General features: G+C 36.5%; 2 protein-coding genes across 52 annotated transcripts in view; one reads left to right on the plus strand and one right to left on the minus strand.

Annotated features, from left to right (window-relative positions):
* Window positions 1–7,402, plus strand: part of NEB (nebulin) — a 235,737-nt gene extending 228,335 nt beyond the window's left edge. For 30 of the 50 annotated variants that reach the window (XM_087949996.1, XM_087949999.1, XM_087950000.1 and 27 more), the window contains 7 exons: window positions 2,386–2,478; window positions 3,682–3,789; window positions 4,190–4,379; window positions 4,894–4,986; window positions 5,200–5,349; window positions 6,108–6,217; window positions 6,705–7,402. In XM_087949996.1, coding sequence (XP_087806122.1) covers window positions 2,386–2,478; window positions 3,682–3,789; window positions 4,190–4,379; window positions 4,894–4,986; window positions 5,200–5,349; window positions 6,108–6,217; window positions 6,705–6,878 — 918 coding nt within the window. In that variant the 3' untranslated portion in view covers window positions 6,879–7,402. Of the gene's footprint in view, window positions 1–1,985; window positions 2,079–2,385; window positions 2,479–3,681; window positions 3,790–4,189; window positions 4,380–4,893; window positions 4,987–5,199; window positions 5,350–6,107; window positions 6,218–6,704 lie in introns of all 50 variants that reach the window. The other 20 variants (XM_087949995.1, XM_087949997.1, XM_087949998.1 and 17 more) reach the window with 1 other exon arrangement.
* Window positions 7,403–10,312: 2,910 nt separating this feature from the next.
* The window catches only part of RIF1 (replication timing regulatory factor 1), a 41,674-nt gene continuing 35,288 nt past the window's right edge, over window positions 10,313–16,698 (minus strand). The window contains exons 30-35 of one of the 2 annotated variants that reach the window (XM_087950048.1): window positions 16,292–16,441; window positions 15,288–15,365; window positions 15,077–15,192; window positions 14,118–14,271; window positions 12,933–13,032; window positions 10,313–11,431 (exon numbers count right to left, since the gene is read on the minus strand). In XM_087950048.1, coding sequence (XP_087806174.1) covers window positions 11,208–11,431; window positions 12,933–13,032; window positions 14,118–14,271; window positions 15,077–15,192; window positions 15,288–15,365; window positions 16,292–16,441 — 822 coding nt within the window. In that variant the 3' untranslated portion in view covers window positions 10,313–11,207. The remainder of the gene's footprint in view (window positions 11,432–12,932; window positions 13,033–14,117; window positions 14,272–15,076; window positions 15,193–15,287; window positions 15,366–16,291; window positions 16,442–16,698) is intronic. The other variant, XM_087950049.1, reaches the window with a different exon arrangement.

Genomic DNA, 16,698 nt, shown 5'->3' on the forward strand with positions numbered 1-16,698 from the left:
TATATTGATCACTTACCTTCTTCTCATAAGATATCTGTGATATTAATATTAATATTCAACCATCAGTTTTTGAAGAATTTTCATAATCTAGCAATGATGGCAATAGGACTCTATCCAGATATTACTACATGCTATGATTTCTGGTCCAGATAACTTGTTCTTGAGAAGAGGTTTATGCAGATAACTGTTTTGTAATAATCAAAATAATGGATGAACTTAAAATATAAGCTCATCCAGTTTGATGACTATGAAAGGCGGAGTCAGACAAACACATGGCTAACATTTCTATATGCGCCTCAGCTGCTGATTATATAAAATTGCACAGCAGAGAAAACACAACATAAGCAGAGTTTTGTTCTGGAACTGATGTAATGAAATGTGGGAATGAGTTCTTGCTGAAAACAAGATTTAGGAAAAATGAAATAACTTAGACTATCAGTGCTTTGTTCTGTAGAAATTATAATTGCGATGGTATGTAGTCTGAATTCCTAGGATGCAGGGGCTGTTGAGGGCAAAGAGGAAAGTTTGCTCAGCAGGAAGAAAGGTAAAATGTCTCCTCCCTAGTTTTTCCTAGAGTATATCTGTAGTTATGTAAATACTTTCTTTAGTCTGGCAAGTTTCTGTCTATCGGTGAAGAAAAGGAAACCATTAGAGGAAACCATTCAGAAGTAACTCCGCAAGTTATCGTGGTTCTTGGGACCTAACATGGATTTCAATGTATTCTTCTGTAGTAGTTCATGCTCTTGAATTTTTTTAGTATGCTGTAGTGAGGAATGCAGAGAAATTATATCATATCCAAACTAAAAATAAATAGAAACTTAATGTACCAATAGAAGAGAATCTATGTAGATCAAGATTAAACTGTGGAGTCCTTAGTGCTTTCTGAGCTTGGTTATTTGTTTGCTGATCTTTCATTACCCAACTAGTAACATCATCAGTGCTAGAGGGTGTGGTATTTGCTCTGTGTTTATATACCATAGCTTGCCCTGCCAGTGTTGGTGGGGGCATGGTTTTTTGCTTGGTAATATACTGGCAGGGAAAGCTACTGCTATATAAATAGGGAGCAAACTAGCACTGATGATGTTACCTAGTCGAATAATGAGACTTCTGCAAGCAAGACTTCCAAGCTCACAGCTCACCAAGGACTCCATAGAACCTTAATATCGGTAGGAGTAAGCCATGATCAAAAGTATCTACAGGAATGAGAATGAAGTTGGTATGGAGAACTATACACCGTGCTTTTAGTCCATTCCCTATGAGAAAAACATCTCAAGGTAATTTCCTGTTGCGTGGTTTATACTGAGCAAGCAATTGCTAGCAAACAGAAGTTATTTGATTATTATTCTATTAGTGAGATAACCACTATTGGACCATTATTTTAACCATAAATACTTCATAGAAAACAACCATTGCACAATGTAATGGATCTTGCTAACTGGATAGAATCCTTATCTTTAAAATAATATTTTCTGTATTAATCATCTCACCTTCTTAATTTTTCCTTCTAAATGCTGCTACTTGAATGTTGCCTTTATTAATTTATTTCCAAATATACTACTATTTTTCTTTGTGGATTTCTCATAGAATATTTTTTCATATACTGCAGAGATCCCTTTAACAAATAACTGAGGTTTAATTCAAGCTCCTCTTTGTCTTGTGTTCATATTGCAGTTTTATTATATGTCTTTGATTTCATAAGAATCTAAAACCATGCAACTGTGATCAATGAACTATGTTTTCCTAACTTGTGTGAAATAGAGGAAAAGATAACTATATCTCAAATGACATTTCATTTTTATTAAGTTTATCTTGGACATCATGAAGTTTTTATCATTATTTTTATATATTTTTTGTATTCTTTTCAGATAAAGCCTTCAAGCACATTTTTTTTGGGCAAAAGGAAAAAAAGCTAGATATTGTATTTGAATTATATTTTTGTGAATTTTTGTGATTGTGTGATTTTTGCATACTTTTACAATCTTTAGGTTATCTACAAAGAAAATTTGGGGAAAGCAACCCCAACACCAGTTACTCCTGAGATGGAAAGAGCCAAACGCAATCAAGAAAACATTAGCTTGGTATTGGGGGGGGAAAAAAACGAAGTAACTTAAAATAACAAATTTGATCAATCTTGTCCTGCATCTAATATAGCTCAATCCCATTCATTTTACATTTTTTAAACACAACACTCCTTTTATTCTCATTTTTGTTCTTCTTCTTGATTTTATTTCACCCTGTTAACTTTTTAACCATTCTGTTTCCTGGGTTCTGTGTCTACTTATGTAGTGATTACACTCTTACTTCATAGTAATCCAGTTTAACAAAATTGTTCACAAACAAGCATTTAATCTTTGATTTTTGAACACTTTCTTGTATCCTGTGTAGGTTTTGTACAAAGAGAGCCTGGGAAAAGGAACCCCAACTTCTATCACTCCAGAGATGGAGAGGGCCAAACGCAATCAAGAAAACATTAGCTCGGTATTTTCAGAAACAACCAATTTATATTTTATATACTTTATATATATTTATTGTTTGCACTTATACATACATTATTTCTGTAATGTTCAACATATTTCCAGGCTAATAACTGCTTTAGTGTTATAGCATTATGTTGGCATTTAGAAACGAATATATTACCTAAGCATATGATCTGGTTTTTAATTGTGCCATGTTTCTACTTAAGCATGGCATAAGGATTTTTAAATTGCCACTGCCTTCAGTAAACACTTGACTTAAAAAAGAAAAAAGATAGCCTTTATATTATTCATGTTACATGGATCAAAATGATCTTTGCATTTTAAAAACAACAACCCAAGCCTGCATTCTTCTAATGTATGTTTAGAAGGAAATGTAAGATTTCCTCAGAGTGCCTTGAAGCAGTTCTTTAAAAATATTTTAGACAAAACACTTGTGTTTTGTGTAAATGTACAAAAGCATTTGAGCCACATTGAGATGATGGTGGAGCTACTTTAAACATCGATATTGGTTTCCTATGGCTTTTATCATTCTCAGAAGACCAGTTCTGGACTTCATGATCTGCCTTATGAGTACTAATCACAGAGTTGGTTTCTATCTGCTATAGGGTATCTCTTCCTTACAAGTCTTCATAATCTAGGAGCAAGTGAGACGACCCTTGTCTTGAGTATATATCACTTGTGCCTTAGGTTTACATGGAAAGAGTTTCCAAGTGCTTTTGGGGGCTGCCAAATCATGATAGAAGCCCCACTGCCTTTGGAGCAAACAAAATCTAAAGCTGGCACTTTTTCTTGGAATGGCGTAAGGTTGATTTGAGTGCCTGGCTATTGTATTGCACCATGTTGGAAATAGAACATGTTTATAAGCAGGTCTTAGAACCTTCTATTAGCCATGCAGAAAAAAACAACCAAGGTCTGAGATAATAGAAAACACCTCTTGCTGTTGTTTTGAAAGCTATCTCCTTAAAACCCTTCAGATTGAAAGGTTAAGAGATTATATAGATTTTTTTTTAAAAAAAGCAATATTACATGCCCAATAACTTTTTAAGATCAAGAGTTGGTAAAGAATAAATATTTCTGATATGCTCCTAACCTTGTTTGCATGCTTGGCATTTCTTGATTCCTTACAACTTCTAAATGAAGCATCTCTTAAAAATCTGTTCACTAATAGCTGTGGGCATTGATTCAAACTTTCTAATATTGTCAGATCCTCTATTCGGATAGCTTCCGGAAGCAAGTACAAGGTAAAGCACCCTTTGTCCTGGATACCCCTGAAATGAGGCGAGTTCGAGAGACACAACGGCACATTTCCACAGTGAGTACTGCTTTCTATGAAAGCCAAGAAATAGCCCAAGTAAACTATTCATAACATATTTTAAGGTACAGCAATTCACATGTAACATCCAAAGCAAAAAATAAAATCAGCTTCTGGAGTTTGGACAACTTACAATAGAAATTTTTATAATTTCAATGGGTAAGCAGATATTAAGCACTTACTTAAGATAGTTTTCCTCAACTTGATGCCTTTCAAGCAAAAATACTATGGATGCCTTCTTTAATCAGCAAAATCCATTTTGGGGGAAATAATTCCTAGTTATTAGAGGCTGAAAATTATGGGTGTTGTACCCCACTTATTAACTCTTACCAGGTTGAAGAAAGCTATCTCAAATATGACTATCTGTATCTGTAAACTTGTATTTTTTTAAAAATTCCAGGTGAAATACCATGAAGACTTTGAAAAGACAAAAGGTAGCTTCACACCTGTTGTCACAGACCCCATAACAGAACGTGTAAAGAAGAATATGCAAGACTTCAGTGACATTAACTATAGGGGCATTCAGAGAAGAGTTGTAGAAATGGAGCAGAAACGAATTGGTCAGGATCAAGAACTGAATAATCTAACAGGTATATCTTATATTGTATGCATTTTCCTAAATGAAGCATACAAAACTATAATGCATTGTGTCAAGATATGCGGCAGAGAATTAATTTTACCAAATACATTTTTTAAAAAAAGTTGATTTATTTTGAGAGTTTACCTGTACTAAAATTTACGCTATGTCTAAACCAAATCTGCTTGTAAAATCCATTCTTCATAGCATGCAGACATTATTCTGCACATTGGTGAGTTTATATTGAACTCGTCTATTGAGTTAATGGTCTATTCCAGATTCAATTGTTTGGAGAGTATCTTAGATCATCTAACCATAATTGTTTGTCTGTTATGTTTACAGAGAATAACAACAGCTTTGTTGTTTCCTAATCAAGCCGTGTTTCAAGCATAACTAATAAACTCATTTTCTAAATGTGGCTTGTAAAAACGACAAGCATTCATTTACTTACATTTTGACTGTTTGATTGCAAACTAAAACCGCAATAACACAAAACAACATCCCACTCTCATCCTACGTTTCTGCAGGCCTTCGTGTATGGCGAACCAATCCTGGATCAGTCTTTGACTATGACCCAGCAGAAGATAACATTCAGTCAAGAAGCTTACACTTGCTGGCAGGTATGTTGTGCTGTCTGTGAAATTGTGAGCATCATACCGATAGAAAAGAATATTTGAGCTTCATTATGGATGAAACACAAAGTATCAGCTTATGGTTTTAGCTCTCTCTAAATGCAGCTTTATTTTGTTAGGAATTTAATATATCTTACTTTCCTGCTAAGTAAGAAACCAGTGTCCCCCCCTCACTATTATTTCTTCATCTCTGGCTCCCAGTTCAAGCCCAGAAACGAAGCCGAGACCATTCACGTTCTGCCAGTGCTGTCAGTCTCAGTGGTGGGGATGAAAAATCTGAGCATTCGGAGACCGCTGATCAGCATTTGTCATATTACAGCAATGGAGGCTTCTTTCCTACAACTACAACAGGTAAACACATAAATAAATTAATATGTGTATGTATGCATGTATGTATGTATGTATGTATGGATGTCCAAATGCAAAATAGAAGTAGAGGAGAGGAGTTTCAGTTTTAGTTTCACAGCTCTAAGCAGCTTTAGTACAGAACAGTTGAGCTAAGCCATGCCCAGGCTCCTTGCTGTCTCCTTCTTGCTCACACAGCAAATACTGTTTCACTTTCCAAACAGCCCACAAATCTCTCACACACTGACAGGACGCTAGCTAGATTAATACCAATGGGTGCTGGTAGGCAGAGGCAGAATTTTTCCCCCTTATTTTCCTCCCCAAAAACTAAGGCCGACCACATAGTTTTGTGTAATAAACTGAATTGAATTGAATTGATACAGAAGGGTTGGTTATAGCATGATACCACCTTCTTCAGAATGTAACATATAATGACCAAAATTTATTTAAAGTACAATACCAGAGTGATTCTTTTCAATCAAGTACTAAAAAGTAGCAACACTTGCATGCCCAAAAGAAGAAAAAATGTTAGTATCATCTGTGGGCAAATATTCTTTTACATTTTTTTTGACAAAGAGATGTTCTTACAATAAATATATCAGTGCTATATTAATGTATAGCCTCAACCACTGACAAAATTTGAAAAAAAACATACCCAGTGTTCAAACACCATTTAACCATGTATTTTAAAAACATACTAGGGTGGGGTTTTTTGTTTGTTTTTTGCTTCTTCTGATATATTTCAACTTCATTTCCTTCGTTAGTGGATTACAAACATGCCAAAACTGTAGAGCTGCCACAACAAAGATCATCATCTGTTGCGACTCAACAGACTACAGTATCTTCCATCCCCTCTCATCCATCTACTGCAGGGGTAAGCAAATCTGACAAAAGTATCTATAAAAACGGTGTTTTCTGCAGGCAGAAGGTATTTCTGAATTGAGCCTGTGTACAAGTGAGTCCACCACAAGCCAATGACCTCATCAAAATGGTGGAGCCTGATTCATGACATCAAGCTTTGCTCCTTACATGCTTACATATTTAAGGTCTTGATGGCAAACTGTAATGGGGAAGAAACTTGGATTAAGTTATGTTACATTTTATCATTAACTCATCATTATCTGCCCGGTGTAGAAGGGCTGCCATTTCTTAGGAGAAAAATAAAACCTTCATATGTCTGAATGGATGGTCATCTTTGGGATGAATATTTATTCATTTGAGGGACTGAGGTGTATTAATGTGTTTGGGAAGGAGGTCTTTATATTCAAAGTTTCACAGAAGTGTTAAATTGATGGTTCCCGTACTCTTGTGTTTATGCTAGTAACATTTGGGCATTATTTTTCTCTCTAATATGACAATAGAAGACTTATCGTGCTATGTATGACTACATAGCAGCGGATGCTGATGAAGTCTCTTTCAAAGATGGTGATGCAATTGTCAACGTCCAAGCCATCGATGAAGGATGGATGTATGGAACTGTGCAAAGAACAGGCAAAACCGGCATGCTTCCAGCCAACTACGTAGAAGCAGTTTAAATGGAGGAGACTCACACTGACATGGACAATAAGAAGGCCCTTTATGCCACATCAGTTCAGTACAATCCATAAGTCGCCAAAGAGCCTTATTATTTTCTCTCTCTTGATACATGTGAAGAATTGTCTGACATCTATAACTTTCAGGAAACATTATCAATCCTAGTTTAACTAGGTGTTTAAGAGAGTTTTGGGTACCCGAAATTCAGGATGTCATCCCTCTTTTAATCCATCTGAATTTGCACGATTCAGTTTACTTTCATGAATCATTGAATTATATTTGTTGACGTGGTTTTTCTTCTCAAGAGATGCAGTGATCACAGACAATAAACACAGCCGAATGTATCCATGTCTGTTTCTAGTGTACAACACCTTAAACTAGTTAAAAGTGGAAAGCCTCTCTTCTGCTCTACTTAAGAGAATGCTGATGTGATGCATGCATTTTTAGCCTGCGTGTTCTTGGGTCGCGGTGGTGTTAATTTTCTCTCAAATTAGTGACTAATAAATGTCATGTTTCCGCAAATCTATTATGTGCTCTATTTCTTCATTTTATATACTTATTTGTTTCTCAGAGTTCTTGCTGGTGTCACTACAAGAGTACAATAAAATTATCCAACATCCATAATATTAATACTAAAAGAATTTAAAATGCAAATTAATTCTAAAACTATTTGATGCTAACATTTAGTCCATGAACTTGAGAGTGTCCATCCATCGACCTCCAGAAGCTTGCCAAGGCAGTCCCATCTTTAACATCTTCTGAAAAATCCATTACCATAGGGAGCAAGTCTAATACCCAAGGGGTATCCCATAGCATGAGCCATTACACAAACACCAACACTTCCTCCTGACCTCAGCCTCCCTTACTTCATAAAAGTAGGGAAACCAAAAATATTATCCACATGTGTACACATCAAGCAGGAAATTTCTGGCTGGAGATTGTTCAAATCATATATGGCTTCATGAGGCTTTAAGTGGCAGCCAGAAGCTGTGAGCAACCAATGCAGTCTATTTCTGACAGCTAATGACTAGAGGCCACTTCAGTTTGCACCTATTGTAGCTTTCAAGAGGCAGATCCGTGTACATGGGATACATTACTCTTGTGAGATATTCCATTCCAGATACAGCCACAGTTAGTGCAGCACCGAAGGCTGGATAAAGGCCCTACTGACCATGCCTTCCACCTGCCCATCTAGCAGTAGCTTTGAGTCCAGGAAGACCCACATGTGATAGTCCTGCCCATTAGCCGTGCTTCCCCGTGAAAAGATAATGCCAGAGATACCCAGTAGGCAAGTTGCCTCTCTCTCTTCTCTTGCTTGGGTTAAACCCGATTCGCTCCACACAGACCCCAACAGCCTCCAGATAACAGGACAAGACTTTGTATCATGGGTTTAGCTCAGAAGGACATATTGCAATCGGGTATCACCAGTATAATAATGACACTGCATCTTGAAACAGCGGGTGCAGTTCTTCTAGGAGACTGGAAGCATGTTTCCCCATTTACACAATTTTATTAAAAGCTATAAGTTGAGGAGCTGCATCTCACTTCATCAATTGCAAAACTGATGCTGGATTAAAACTAAATTGGGGGCAGAGTGATGAAGATAGGTTGATTACCCAGATGCAAGCAACACAGGAGAACAATTAGAAATAACTTCCCCATTAACAATTATAATGTGTTAAAAATCAATTCTTTGAGCCTTTTAACATATGTTGAGTTCAGCAATCTCTTGGTTAATTAATGGTCACTTTGAAATCTACAACAGGGAATCCTGGGGGGTTAAACTCTGACGCAGACTTCCAAGAGATCATTTTGGAAAAATGACCCTTTAATTGCATAATTGAAGAGATTGCTGAACCAACATATATCAAGATTTCAGGCTATCTCAAAAGGCCTCATAAGTTGGAATCTGGCAGAATGTTCATATTTTTCACATTGACATTTTAAACAACCGGGGCTTCCTTCCTTAATCTACAATCTACTTCACTGGAGATTCTTAGGTTACTGCTTTCAGAATCAAAATCCAACTCACTATACTAAGATTTTCCTGCTTCCCAACAGCATCCTGAGAACAGTAATTTTAGCTTTCTCCTTAGATTTTGGCCTCTTTCCTCCAAAATAAGTGATTTACAGCAGTGGTGGGGTTCAAATATTTTTACTACTGGTTCTGTGGGCGTGGCTTGGTGGGTGTGGCAGGGGAAGGATACTGTAAAATCTCCAGTCAGAGGTGGTATTTGCCGGTTCTCCGAACTACTCAAAATTTCCGCTATCAGTTCTCCAGAACTGGTCAGAACCTGCTGAATACCACCTCTGATTTACAGTCTCCCAAGGTCTCTCTGGTAGGCCACCTCTTCTGTCACCTGAGCACTACCAATATATTCAATTCTTTTCAACCAACATGCCTTATTTTTGTCCTCTATGATTACTTCTCATTGTCAGGCCTTTGATCCTTAATTAGCATTGAGGGTAATACAGTATACTTCACAATGACTATATTCCATTTGTAGCAGTTTCTCCTCATCATGATTAATGGGCGCAGTCATCATGTATCTATTTGTCTTAGCTTTGTCTTCCTTAAGGAGGTAAATATGCTTGCTGTAACAAAATAATTGAACAGAGGGATTAAAAGGGTCAAGCAAAAAGCAACAATTATTTCAGGTCAGTAAATTACATGGATACTAAATTTTGCCTTGCATTTTTAAGGGGCTTGTTGAGTCTAATTTATAATCCTCATATGACGATTGCAATAAATATTTTTGAATGATGAGCATAGGTAGAGATATTACAAATGGTAGAAAAGGTGAGATTACACGATAACAGGAAAAATTAAAACTTCAATAAATAGGAGTGCTGAATTGACATAATCTTTGATATCCTATTGAACCTATTCTATAATATCAAACAAGTGGGAAGCAATAACAACTAAAGGTAAAAAACTCAAGAATCCTCATCAAAAACCAAGAGGATTAGATGATTGTTCTGAGTCATTTCCAACAGCTTTGGGAATAGATGAAAGACGACATTGTTTAATAATATTTGCAAAAATGGCTTATAAAATTCCTTTATGGCTTGTTCTCCCTTCAATATTGAAAGCATATTCCTAATTTAATGATAGTCTTTGATTCTCTTGAGGTTCTCTCATACCCTATTATTCATTAACACTTTATGCTGAAAAACTAAAATTGGAATTAAATTAGCATATATTCAGAGAAGGTGCAATTGCCAGATTAATTTGGTTTTAAAATCCATTTCTATTAACCTTGACAAAGGCTCAGATCTACTGATTCACCCTTGTCCCTTTTTTCTGCAATAAAAAATCAACAATTTTGCCATGTCAGTCATTAATACATGGTTTAAATGCTGTTTTAAAAATGCATTTTCACTGAAACTGATTTTAATCTTAACACAACACAGTTCTTCCCCAAAATAACAACCATTTCATTCAACAATTTATATATTTTATTTATATATATTTATTTCCTAAAACATAAATCGATCCCATTGTTAGGTCAAAAAGCACAAATATGCTCTATACAAAGTTCCTCCCATTCAAGCATGTTAGAGACTCTGCCTTTCATACAGATATAATTTAGAACATTTGCATTTAGTACATCTATACATAATATACAAAATTATTCGTATGTCCAGTTTATATAGGACTTATGAATGGGGCAAATAAAACCTTTGTGGTATATAAAAATTCAAAGAGCATGTGGTCAGATCCTGAGAATTACTTATTGGAATTATGTACTGACACACTTTTTTCTTTTGCATACTACATTCATGAAAAAATATACTATGTCCTATGAAAAAGTTTGAGATATTTTTAGTATGCTAATGAAGCACCATACTTCTTAATATGATAATGAAGCTATAAAACTAGTACCTTCCAAACTACTATCAGTTGGAAGATTTGTATCACTTTTGGTAAATTAATTAACACTTCAAACTTTAGTCAGAACAATAAAACCAGAGCTTTAAATATTGGTGATGCATCAAAGCCCTTTGATTTAAAATACTTAACATTTAAAAAATATACTGCTCTGTATTGTGGCATGTTTCACAGTCATTACTGCACATCTTACCACATTTTGGAAGTTGTGCATAGCAGCAATTTAAAAAAAAGAAAATATTAAAATGCAAGTCCACAGAATTTAGAAATTTAACATTTATACTCCAATGCTGTATTTGCTTCAAGTTACAGGAATCCCTTTTACTTAAAATATGTAATGAAACTAAATATTAACCTCAAATTTAAACCTTTTAAAACCAAAACTGCCCTCAATCAAATCTATTCTTCAAAGAACTTAATCAAGAGTAACTGCTTTTTTTTAAACAGTGGTTTCGCAAGATCTTGAAAGCATCCAACGGGACTTCAGAGTTTTCATGATGCAGTCTGTAATGGTATGAAGTTTCTCTTGCATTTCAAAGAGTTCGTTCCCTGAATAGTTTCGAAGTCTTTCAGAAGTAATTTGCTCAGCAAGTAGATTTACCTGAGCCCAAAGGTCTATTGCTGATGACTCACCCGTACTGGAGACCTCGGTTTCACATACGTCTAAAATGAAAGAAAACTGGTTTGTAAAGACATTCTAGGTGAGACCAAATTAAAGCCATTTCAGACGTAGATATCCTGTAACTCTTGCTCTTGTAACTAACTGTGTAACTATAGACCAGGACTGTCAAACTCCCGGCCCTTGGGCCAGATGCGTCACATGCTGGCCAGGCCCACGCCCAGTTTCGCAAAAGGGAAAAACATTCTGATACGTCACATGGCGCTGCTGTGAAGCTGTGAATTTGACACTCCTGCTATAGACAATTGACCCACTAACTGGAGAGATTTAGCCAGCAAAATAACTTAGTTTGGAATGCTAGCATATCAGAGCAATTAGCCTTTCTTTTTATGGTCTACCTCACAAAAGCTGGTTAGTGTTCTTGGAATGTACCACACACACACACACACACACACACACACACACACACACACACAATTAGCAATCAGGCCCTACAAGCTAATCACAAAGTTTTATCAATATTATTTTCAGATGAAATGTTACTACCGTGTTTCTCACAAAATAAGGGCCGGCCTTATTTTTTTGACCCCAGCAAACGGGTAGCCCGTTTTTGGGGATGGCGGCTGGGCGCTTCTCCCAGGGTGGGCTGATCCTGCGCTGCGGCCCGGAGATCGCCTCTCCACGGGGTTGGGCTGCCCTCTCGGGCAGGGGAGGCTTTGTCGTAGTAGGGTGTCATTTTTAAAAGAATGGGCTTTGCCTTTGAGCGATGCCCGGAAGGCGGCGACAGGAGCACCTGAAACCGAGTGTCTCCGCCGGGCTCTGGTTGCAGGAAGAGCCCTGGCTGGCCGCATGGCTGCACCAAACGCCACAGCGTTGCTCTAAAGCGCGGCAGCACAGGGAGAAGGGAAAGCAATGGTGGCGGAAGGTCTCCTGATACGAAGTGCCCCACCAACGCCGAGGTCAACGCAGGCAGCACCATATCCGGGTATGCAACAAAAGTACTTCCTAACGGCAAGCCCCCACCGCCATTCCCCCCATTTCACATGTTTAATATAGGCCTTAATTTGAGGGGAGGGGCTTAAATTTCATTTTATGCCTATAAAACATGCTGGGACTTCCTATTGGGGGAGGCCATATTGTTGGAGAAACACGGTATACTTGGGAATAATCAAAGGTCATGTATCAAGTGAATAAGTGTTTAGAAGAAAATGGTAACCAATTTGGCATACCTTGAGTGTGCATATGCTACTTTTCTGACGTTTTTGACCTTTAGTTCTGCTGTATGCCACTCAAAACTGTGTTAGAAGTCAGCAGCACAGAAATACCAACAATAAGTGTAGGAATACATACTTAAACATATATAAGAATCATATAACCAGATTAATTATCCAGAAGAAACAGAGGAAGAGAACAATAACAAGGATACTGCCATAAGCTACACAGCCACTCAGTTTCATCTGGGATTTGAATTGCTTAAAAGCATGCTTTCTTATGCTTTATATTAAATACAGCAAAACAGATTGCATAGGTTTAAGTGATACTTACCTGCATTTTCATTTGTGGAAAAAAATGTCTCATCCATAACACTGATTGATTTCTCTGTATCATCCAGGCCAGCATTTTCCTCCATTCCACGAGATTTTACCTGTAAGTATTAAGGTGGGAGAAGGGAAGAATACTGTTTAATCTACAGATGAAAAAGATAAAACTGTAAGTGTGGTTCTTTTGAATGGGCCACTGTAAAATTATACAAGCATCTTCTGCACTTGTAGGTTCTGCTCAGAACTGTCCTATGCTTAAAAGCAGTGCTTGGAACCTGATTTCTGTCATATAATACATTTTCCTAAGCACGGCCTCCACAAATATTCTTAGTTCCTGAAATCAAAATGGCAGTTCCCCAAGTTGACAGTTGCGTAGTAGTTAAAATACAGTATTGCAGGCAAACTCTGCCCATAGCCTGAGAGGACTTAAGGCTGACTCAGCATTCCATCCTTCCAAGGTCAGTAAAATGAGGATCCAGATTGTTGGGGATAATATGCAAGTAATGCTTCTACATTGTAAACTGCCCAGAGAAAGCACAATAGGGGTGGTATATAAGCCTAAATGCCATTGCTATTAACAGAATCAAAAAGTAAAATGTGTACATTGCATGAATTCAGATACCACTAGAAGAGTTGAATTCAGAAATATTAACAGTTTGTCTTCACCCTGAATCCCGTGTATATATGGATACTGGATTATTATCTGAATACCTAACTTCTAGAAGGTAACAGCCCTCTAGAAGAAAGTGATTAAGCCCATCAAAATATCTCAGGTAAAGGAATATGATTAAAATAAAATGGCTCACAAACACAGGTTTGAGGGTGAATGTGGGAAGGGGGAAAGGCAAATTAAACAGGATTAGGGGGTAAAGAACAGTTTAAAACTACTTGATCTCGTGCCACAATCAGATGGGTGAAAGTATCAATGAACTAATGAGGGGTATGGAACTTATTCCAAATTTAAGTCTTTCACTATACTGCTATTCAGTATATTCAGGATGGATGTTAGAAAAACCAGAAACAAAGATGTCCTCCTTACTTTTTTCCCACCATCCACAAACTACAAGTTCTAGATTATTTAAATCATTTATTTCTCCCACTGCTCTTCTCCGTGGAGAACCAACTTTTATTAAAGCAACTCTTCCACTTTTGCATATTTTAATTTAAAAGTACAAATAAGCTTACTTACCTGCTGCTCATGATAGCCTTTAAGAACCTTTCTAAGGTTTAAAACTCTAGGAGAGCGAATAGGAAGTGTTTTGATCTCAGCTGCGGTGAGAGAACTCAAGTCACCCACCGTTCTGATATTCTTTGCTCGAATCAGATGTCCTAACCCTCTTGTCCTAAAGGTACACAAAAGAAGGAGTTTTAATCTTATGTACCATGGAAAATATAACTTTACCATCTAGAAGTGTTTTTTAAACTTCAATACAGGTTCTAACCCAATGCAGCTTATATGTTTATGTGCCTATTGAGGTAGTATGTTTCCCTCAATCTCCTTATATATGAAACTTTTGCAAAAATAAGCAACACTAAATTACTACCCCAAAACACAATATTTCTGCTCAAACTATGTGTCCAAAAGGGCATTTTATCTTCTATCCCAATTTCAAAGATAGTCTTCTGGGTTAAAATAATTTTGTATCAATCAGAATGAATTTAAGATTAGGAAATATTCACATTGTACAGAGCAATCTTTTTTAAAAAACAAAAAACAAAAACAGAACACCTCATACAGCACCATTTGAATTTTTTGCTAGTATAAACAAGAATGGGATGCACTATTTGTATAGACATTTTCTGTCTATACAAAATATATATTATTCAGCTGTATTTTCAACATGGTACATAACAATATACCATTGTTATGTTATACAACAAATATATAAAATATATTTCAATATACTGAAAAAGTACAACTTTATATTATTATGAACATTTTCAGATATATAATTTAACAATTACCCCAGAATATCAGCATGCAACGTACCCTTCAAATGTAGATTCCTGTCATCCAGTGCTTGCTCCTTTGATGCAGCTAGTGATTAACTTCAAATGAATACATTATTTTACCTGTTAGGAGCACTGCCTAAACGTATAAACATGCAACTTTTTCAGGACAGCCTGATTCAATGTTTTCCTACTTACCAAGTATTTGAAGTAATTTGAGGCAGAATTACGTCGACAGATGCTTTACAGCCCATCAGGGCAGGATATACGCTTTCTGTAGGTACTGGTGTTGGCTCCGTGCCCATTTCTGTGATCTTAAGTAAGACAGAAAATCATGAATTTGGATAAGTTTAAGAACTGAGCATGGGAGAAATTGAGATGAGGTACATAAAAGGGATACAAATCTTACTAAACACTTCTTTGAGGTCTTATATTTATGGCTACGGGTTCCAGGGGACAGAGATCCTTTGGTTGGAGTGGTTATAAGCTGGATAGGAAAAGAGGAAAAAATGTTGCTCAAGATCATAGGAATCATCTACAACCCTGTGATTCTTTTTAAAGCAAACAATTAAGATGGGGTCCTTTATTTAAGAAAAGGGCCAATGCATCAGGAGCATACTTCCAGAAGCAGTTAATACTTCTTCAACAAACTAGCTCAGCTAGGGAAAAAAACACTCACAAGGAAGATTCCTTACTGTTGAAATGACTTAAGGCATCTACAGAACGGGGTAATTCTTTCATTAACTGGATCAGACAAGAAATGTGTGACTAAGCTTTCTCCTACTGGGCTTCTGGTTCCTTCCATGACGAAATTGTAGAAAGAGCAGCTACACATGAAAACCAGTCAAGAATAACAATATGACCGAGTGATCATAACGTCTAATTCAAAAAGCAAAGGAGGGATGCCTAAGTCACATCAACAAGAAAGAACCTTCATTCCAATGTTCGTTTCCCAATTGATGTATGGAGACATCCATGTAATAGCAAATAGGAAAATCAACTCATGTTATGTCTTTTCACACCAACTGGGTGTAACTTAAAATTTTATTTTAGAGTTAACATCCCTACATGAAAAAAGGCCTTTCTGTATACACATGGGTACATTTGCTTTGCAACTACACATTTTCTTGCGTTATGTTGTACAATGTTCTGGAGGTTCTAAAGGCTTGCATAAAGTTAGATTTATGGAGTAGAAAATTGGATTTGCAGTAAAAGAAACCCTGGTGTATTGGTGTGTGTGTGTGTGTGTGTGTGTGTGTGTGTGTGTGTGTGTGTGTGTGTGTGTTTGCTAATGCAGAGCATACTCAGAATCCAAGATATGTTTTTTTCTACAGATTAATTTGTTACAAAGCTCCTGCATCGCTGATGTTATTTTCTAAGGGAAAAAAAACTAAGAAGAAGCTGAGTAACTACCTTGGCTTGGTGACTAGGTGAAGATTTAGCACTTCGCAAAGATTGAGAACCATTATTGCAAGGATGAATTCTAAGTACAGGACTTCGCCGATCAATGTCATCTGCCAATTCTTCTTGGTAGATTGGATTGGCAAAGGAGACTCTTCGGTTCTGTTCACACATATTTGACAAATTATTATTGGAGTAAATATGAAGCATCATACAAATGCAAAAGCTACAATTTCATAGCTTGGAAGTTCCCATGGCTTACATGTTGCTTAAAATACAGATCCTTTCAAACTTCCAAAGAAAATCTATACAAGTTTTCATAAAAACTTTCATAAAAACAAACTATTAGATTATTATCTATTAAAGAAACATAGAAATCTATCACATGAACCTAAAATGTGCATTTTTAGTAAAAGCAA

The sequence above is a fragment of the Notechis scutatus genome, chromosome 1, assembly GCF_049901735.1.
Source record: "Notechis scutatus isolate UNSWTSFEM ecotype Mainland chromosome 1, rNotScu1.2, whole genome shotgun sequence".
Lineage (NCBI taxonomy): Eukaryota > Metazoa > Chordata > Lepidosauria > Squamata > Elapidae > Notechis > Notechis scutatus.